The 8407-nt window shown below is 36.3% G+C and overlaps 1 protein-coding gene across 5 annotated transcripts in view; it reads left to right on the top strand.

The window, feature by feature from the left end:
* LOC113228725 (Down syndrome cell adhesion molecule-like protein Dscam2) overlaps positions 1-8407 on the top strand; it is a 217622-nt gene that overhangs the window by 192677 nt on the left and 16538 nt on the right. For all 5 annotated transcript variants that reach the window (XR_003310336.1, XM_026462087.1, XM_026462085.1 and 2 more), the window contains exon 8: positions 3787-4009. Coding sequence is in view for 4 of the 5 variants with exons in the window: in XM_026462087.1 (XP_026317872.1) it covers positions 3787-4009 (223 nt within the window). In the remaining variant the exon portion in view is untranslated. The remainder of the gene's footprint in view (positions 1-3786; positions 4010-8407) is intronic.

Genomic DNA, 8407 nt, shown 5'->3' on the forward strand with positions numbered 1-8407 from the left:
GTGAAAACGGCTTTGATAGCGCATATCTCGAGAGTGGACGGTGCTATTACATATTTTGTTGCATTTTATAACACCTATCAAACAACTTCGTACACAGTTGGGAAAGTGTACAATTTCTTTACTTTCTTTTTTAATTTTAAGTGCCCTTAGTAATTAATAATAACACATAACATATTATAATGGAATTAAATACTCAGCCGACATTTGTGTTTCTGCAAAGTTACATTTAGAGGCTATTAAAGGCTACATAGGCATTTACCAGACAAACGCCTAACATTGTCGCTTAATAATCGTCTATTTTAAATTAAAAAAACATATAATAAATAAAATTTAAAAATTTAAAATTTAATTAAATAATTAAAAAAATATATTCGCTCGGTACACGAGGTATAAAGCCAATAATGTTATGAAAATTAAATTATAGTTATTGTTCATTAGGTCCATATGGTACGATTCCCATCGTTTTGCGTAAGAAATTTCCAATTTTCACCGAACGGAAAACGCAGAATGTTGAGTACGTTCTGCATCGGTTTACGTCTTTCTATTGCCCAGCTTTCGCGTAGTCTGAAGATAAAATAGTTCTCGATGCAAACAACAGACAAAACATCTTCGACGATTATTTGCCAGCTGTTCTTCCTTTATTTGTTAGTAACGTCATGATAAATTTCCCTGTAGCAAGCCCTTTCAAGATATTTACGTGCTCGTCTAAACGCTGTAGATTTTTACACGCTTCACATTCCGAGTACTGCTATGCTGAAGTAATGTCAAATTTAATATTTGATTCAATCGTATATCCTCAATTCATGGTCACACCTTTTGTGCGAGCGGCCACGTTGTTATTAAAGGAGCCCGTGTGTTTCAGTTTCTTTTGTTTGCCGCTAATGATCGCCGCGTGCCGTCACTAGGCAACCACCTCCAGCAAGCTGGTAGCCTGGCACCTGCAGTCACAGGCCGCTCACGAAATATTAACATTAAGTTACGTTTAGTAATGAAAGGGTAAATACTAGCGTTTATGTGTCAGAAAGATGAATGACAAAACTCCAAAGTTTTGTTTCCAAAGTTTAGTACGCCAATCAACGCCATCAAACACCTGACCATAATTAAATAATCTACCGTCTAATTTATATAATTGAGTTAAGTTGCATACAAGTTTGTTTGCTTAGTTCTTAACGGGCGCATTTTGTACGTCGTGTGTAACGTGTGTCTAAGGCATCATTCTGCATCAACCTAGTGTTCAGTAAAGTTATAACGTTACGCTGTGGTTTTTATTTAAGAAATTAGTTTCCATTCAATCCATTATGTTCCTGACACAAGTACTAAATATTCTAAGTTATATTATCATTATCTACCTCATAAGAAGACTCTAAGGGCCGGCGCAAACCAGCGGACAGGTAGGTAAAGGACATTAAATGTACCAATATATATTCTATGCTATTTCAATTTAAAATGCAAATTTCAATGCTCTGAGACGTACCTCGGAGTATAGCAGTGCATTTATCTTTACGGTATCGAAGAGCACGCTAGAGGATATCGAGGCTGGATGCTCCGGTATGCATCGGAATCTGTAGTCGCTAGTCGCTCGAAATCAAATCTGAGCGACTGGTGGCATGTCAGCGGATGCCACGACATTCCAACGGACTTTGCGATACGCTGCTGACTGACGCTCGCGGTATTGTAAGGAATAGGTATCCCTCATAAGTGTGGCTCTTCGACGCCCTCTCTCGCCGTCAGTCGGTTTGCGTTGGCCCTAATTAATATCGATTTTTTTGTAATAAACTTCCTATGAGTCAATTACATCATAAAAAAAAGTATTTTTATTGTTATCTTAAGCCATGTACACTTTTGGAAAAATGAGAACTGCCATGTATTATTGAAAACCCGCATTCAATTTGCTTCACATCGTACTTATAGACAGTATTTAGTTCTAAATTATCAAATTTCATCAATGTCCTCCATTTTTCCGTTAAAAACGCAAGAGTTCTTTATGTGCGACACGAATTAGTTTCGATGTTATCGTCAAGGTGGTAGATTTTCTCTTAAGATTTGTGCAGGATATTGCCGATTTCAAGCTTTTGTTCGATAATTGGAGACACGAAGAAATATTTTAATGAAAACGTAGTGGGAGAAAGTTGCTTCTCAATTGAGAGGTCGTCGGGTTGAATGCCTGTAACGGGGTCTACCTATGACTTTAATTTCTAAGTTAAGAACATTTTATTTCGTGAATGTTAAATAGTAGTACCTCACATTAACGGTGTGGGGAAATTTTATGATGAAAGCTGCATGTTCAAAAAAGAATTTTGATACTTGGAATACGTGCGACATCCTAACCCTTATCGGGCCCGCGTGGCGGACTATACACTAAACTCCTCCGGCGAAGACTCATGCCCGGCAGTTGTGCGTGTAATGGGTTCTAGTTCTATAGACACTAATCGATATCATTTGTGGAATACTTTAGTCACCAAACTTCTACTTCCTTTTTACTTAATTATGCCCCTAAAAATACCTAGTGTATATTGGTATAAGTGGTACGGAGTGTCCGATAGCCGGAAACCTGCCCTCGAAGTATCAAATGGAAGTCCTTCGCGGTGCGGAAGGTTGATATTGCCTTCTACTTCAACTGAATAATCTCATACACCTTTACCTGTATCACTATTATAATAATTTTTATTATTAACTTTTAACAGCAGTAGTTTCTCAAATTTAACAACTAGCCTAATCAGATTAAGCTCTGCTGCATACGCTGTCCGTAGAATACGTGAGCTTAGCGATGTTGCTACTGCTGGACTAGTTTACTTTAGTTACTTCCGTAGTATAATGTCCTACGGGACTCTCTTGTGGGGTAAAGCGGCAGATATACAAACCATATTTGTGTTGGAAAAATGAGCGATTCGTTCTGTGTACCGACTGTGTTCGTTCTGTGTTCTCAGGTTTCTCTCAGAGAAAAGTTTAAGGAGACTGGTATCATGACTGTGGCATCGCAGTACATTTGCATTTACATTTGCAGCGCATTGCATTTACTCAAATATTTTGTATGCCCGTAAAAATATACATAATTTCATTAATAAAGAAGATATTCATAATATTAACATTAGAACTAAGTCCAAACTCATGGTACCACGAATTCGTTTAACTAAGGTAAACGATTCTTTTATGGGTAACTGTAGACGCTTTTACAATAAGATTCCTGAGAATATATTAAGATTATCGTTTCCTAAATTTAAAACTTACATAAAAAGTATTTTAATTGAAAAGTCATAAACCAAACTGCTGAGTATGTTTTAGATAAAGAAGTATGGAAAGACAACAAGAGTCTAGATTCCACACAATTATGATTCAAAGTGTATTCCATAGCATTTAAGTTTATTTGAAAAGAGCAATCCCTAGAATTTCTTGCTCGTTCTTCTCGGAGAGGTCAGCGTAGTGAACGAGCAGTAGCTTAAAAAATGAAGTTTTCAAGTGTAAAAATTTTACCTATAATAAATGATTATTTGACTTTGACTTTGAATCAAGTTTGTTGGTTTTAGTTATATAATAAAATATTCATAAAATCATAGATCATTAATTGGTCTTACTCTATACTTATTTGAACTTTATACAGATAAGTTTTGAATTGAAGCAAGTAGCGCGTCTTCATCTTAAACTGAGGAACTACCCATACATAATTCTGGGCGGTCCTAGTACTATCCACTATAAGAATAAGATCTATTCTTACGCTCTTCGTGTCTATAACAGTACTTTGCTTTACTGTATATTTGATTGATTTCTAAATGTTTATGTTTGTTTCAGATGGTACCGCGAAGCCGCGAGCGGCGTGTTACGAGAACTTCGCGAAGGAGAGGGCGGTGGGCGACTAGTGCGGGCGCACGACGCGCTGTCGATACGACGCGCCGAGCCGGCAGACGCTGGTCGCTGGGCGTGTCGCGCTGCCAACGCGCACGGTCACCTCACGCTGCGACTGCACTTAAACCTGCGCGCGCACCTCACTGTGCACGCACAGCCGCACACGCAGGTTAGACTGTTCTTGTGCACAAAGGGCTGCTATTTAAAGTCTGCCAGTAATTAGCCAATAATAAATAATGATAATTTTCATTTTGGTGTCTCTTGTGATATTTTTAAATACTCGCAATCAATTAAAATGGTTGTATAATTAAATAAATAAATAAAATTTTTAAATTATTAAAACTGTGCGTTACATAATGCGGTTATAAATATAATAAAATTATGAATTAACGGTCATAATGAAAGCATACACCTAAAACACTTGGTATTAATTAAATTTTTTGGAGCTTCAGGTGTAACACCTTAATATTTAATATTAAATTAAAATTAAATAAAGGTTGGACGTAAATTCGTGGTCAGCAGTCCGCGTCGTAGTATACAATATGTTGGAAGAGAGAGGCTTTGTCTCCTAAGGTAAAGAAATAAATTTAGCTCGGAAGTTCTGTACAAATAAACGACTTGGATAAAAGTGCACCGTGAGAAACGTAAGCTTTGGCAGTGATGGTTGACCTGGTGCTGCGGCCTAACATTTCACTAACTGTTTCTGAAGTTTTGACGTCATTTTAAATTAAATCCGACGACGTGACATGCTTTTGCGATTAACTAATAAAGCAATCAGTTGACTGCATCAAAAACATTTCTCAGGCCAGCGAGCGAGCGGAGCGAGTAATTTTATTTAGGTTACCGGGATTGTGAAGGCACGCGGCGGGTGCCTCGCGGGCGGTCTTTGAGCCACCCGCTCGAGGACAATTGGCTCGATTAACTTTCACGAAATTATTTGTCATATTGCCTTGAGAAGATTTCAAATACTGTCCAGAAACTACAAACGAATTACATGATTAAATAATACGATTAACTAGAAAATGAAAACTGATATGGAAAGCAAATGAAAAAAATTATGTTGTATAGAGACATAAACTAAAAAATATATAAACAGTATTTATCTTTATTAAACTCAATGCTAAATTAGTCGATTAGTAATTCAAACAAATTAATAATTAGTTATCTAAATTAAATTAATAAAGCTAAATTAGTCATTCAAATAAATTAGTCGATCGTGAAGTAAGAATCTTGAAAGCATCTTTTAGTTATTGACATAACAAAATTGAGTGTTTCAGCTGAAAGATCGTTACCGAATTGACCCCGTTTACTTTTCACCTTTTACCGCCACTAATGGAACCTGTGGCGGCAGCATTCACCGGGCGCTATGACGTCACACGTGCCACTTTAATGTGTTTTGAGGTTATGAGAGGTTATGCTTCCACGGGGACCATGCCGAAATTAACAACTTGTTTAACCCGATCGTAATGGCTGTTATCTCTTTTTGCAACCTCATTAGCCATTAAAACAACATACTATTCTGGAAACTTCAGTCGTTTCCACAACAAACAAGTCGTAAAATAAATTACTATCTTCTTCTAAAATAGTCTCTGGTAATTTATACCTTGCTAAGTGGCAAACTGTTTCATAGTATTCAATTCAACTTAGAATCCACATGGCGAATGTTTATTTGAATCTGAAGGGCTACAGTTTTAAAGGATGCGATAGTATGAAACAAGTAGGTACAGTAATGTTCAAATCATTCTTTTAAATCGTCTTCTTGATGTATCAAGTACGCAAGTACTAAAAAAATACCGTTAATACAAACATCTTCATTAACCAAACACCCTCATTGCGGATACTAATTTCCATCCTTGTCTAAATTGTGAACGCAGTGACCCGACAGTTAACCCAACCTTCCAGGCTATTCCGTAACTCGATAAAAACAAGTTTCCGTTGTTTGATGGCCCTGCCATTTCAGTCCGGACCTTTGTAAATATTGCACGTTGGAGCTAGGGTTGAATCGCGGTGGAACATTGAAAGCTGAGTAAGCAACAACTTGGGTCAGTTTACACAGAGGTGGCTCGATAGGACTATTGAGGCAGGAAATTGCTGAACATTTGAAATTGACGCGATGCTTCTACGAATAATGTATGAGGATTATTTCCCCGAGAACCCTGAGGTTATTGTTTCGGATATGCGTCGCATTCTAAATGTTCTCTTTTAGTCAGCAAAATTTCATACAAAACCGTTACTAAATATTATATTTTTGAAGAAAACAACGCCAGCCAATTCATAGGCCCAACAAAAACCCTGTTATCAGCCCTGCCGACGCACTTGCGCACACATTTAAATAGCCTTACGAGATTTATTTGCTTACCAAATTAAATATTTAGAGCCGTCTGTCCCCAATCACGTTGGCAACATAAAAATTTGTAAAGATTTTATCCTACATTGTTTTGCAATGTCAATTTTGTAACATTCTATTTAAAAAATCCGCTTTGTATCTTAACGAATTTTTTAAGTCCGTTTTAGCCGGTTTTACATTAATTATGTGAGTTTAAAGATTGTATTTCAACAACCTACTCTGATAAATAGAAGATGTTTAAAACTGTAAAAGTTGTAACATTTATATATTACTCCGCTGTTTGTATGACTCTTACTTAAAGGTCTGGATTTGTGCCAGTTCCGTGCTCCATCAGCATTTTAGAGATTCAAGTGCTTTCCGAATTCTTACTTTGTTGGTTTTAAAACCTGCTCACAGAAATTCACAAGTTTGCACATTTTGTTCTGAAAAACTAAAGCACAAAGTCACAAACGATTCGTCCATCCGTATCCGTAATATTTATAAAAAGTACTTAACGTCCGAGGTCGTACTATTGTTCCCTAAATTTTTCCTAAATTTTTTAAAAATCAGTGAACATTAGGTTAAAATATTAAATGGAGTTATTATTATCGTATTATGATTTTTGCAAGAGCCGGAACCGACACAACATCAGAGTTACAAATGTTTGACGCTTTGATATGTCGATTCAGGTCCTGAAACCTCGGTCTGAGAGGCTGAAGGGCAAACATTGTCCGAGATTCCGTCACTTGTTACCAGACCCTTTTAGGAATAAGGGATTGCAAATAAGATTGTTTCGAATGGCCCGCCCGTTCTTGCCCTAACAAGATTTGCCGTCTGACCGACTCCGGCTTAGCATATTCAGTTATTTCATTTGACGGAAGAGACCCCATTTGTAATTTCAATTGGAGACAGAATATTTTAAGGAAAAATCTGAGATAAAAGCAGACTTGTAAAATAGTCATCCTATTATAATCGATATCGAGAAGCATGCCTTGCTTCTGATTTGGATTTTTTTAAGCTACTCATTGTTAGGTTAGGTTACATCTTAAGTTTTTATTAAAACATTTCTTTTTCAAATAATGATATATTGAAATGTTAAAAAGAGCTGAAAAGATCACAATAATATGCTTATTTCAGTAAAACGATAGAACTGCAATCGTTATTGAGGTCGGCGTTTGTTTTGAGTAAGGACCTGTCAAATATCTGTAGGGTGTGGAACAATCTACACAAGGTAATTAATAAAACCATGTTATTTGCCCCTTAAATAAATAATATCTATATCGACAGTTAATTAAAGTGAATGCATCAGCTGACATCAATAATTCACAAAAACCGATAAAGGCACTCTCATGTCATGCCACAGCGTGCGTCGGTAATTCTGCATTTTGCAGCAGTGACAATTTTAAATAGATTGTTGTCTCCGTTGATTTTTTGTGTAAGTATATTCAGCAGCGTCAACATTATCTGCAATTTCCGACCAATCACTAAGAGATTTATAAATTAAGTTTCATGCAAGAACATTGAATATGATATTTAACTATTTCGACAAAGTTTAGTTTGATGTCACGGTTTCAGTACACTTACTACCTTTTTTGTCGTCAGATACTTTTCGACGATCATCATATTTTCGTTTGATGGTACCAAAATGCAAAAATGTCACATTTATTTAGAATGTTTTTGCTGATTTTGGAACAAACTTCCACATTTTTTACGTTAGCGGTGACACCGATAAAATTATTCGATATTTTAAACATTATTTCATCATTGTTATCTCATAAGGTTGATTTTATTACCAGTCATATTTCAAGATAGAAGATTTTGAACGGAGACTGATTTAGCAGCTAAACATCCACATCAATGAATTGCTTGAAATAATACTGTGCTCCTAACGGATCCGCCTATATATAGGAAAGCGCAAACATTGTCATTTTTCTGTTGATGTGATTATTGTCTGTTGAACACAGGCCTCCTCTTTAATGAAAGAGTTAGTTCCCACGCGGGTCGATGTTTTCAGTAGGTGAAGACCTTCCCACCTGCAAAGCTCGTGGTAAATTTCAAATAACAATTCAGAGGTGCAAACCAGGATTTGAACCTACCACCCTCTGCTTGAGAGACGGTAGGTCAAACCATTAGACTACAAATGCTTTTAATAATTTTAAGTAAATACATTTTTAGAAAAAAAACATCAATTATAATAATTATTAATACAAAGATCGAACACTCAGAAAAAACACTCAGAAA

Source organism: Hyposmocoma kahamanoa, unplaced genomic scaffold (assembly GCF_003589595.1).
Source record: "Hyposmocoma kahamanoa isolate Upper Pololo Valley unplaced genomic scaffold, ASM358959v1 239, whole genome shotgun sequence".
NCBI lineage: Eukaryota > Metazoa > Arthropoda > Insecta > Lepidoptera > Cosmopterigidae > Hyposmocoma > Hyposmocoma kahamanoa.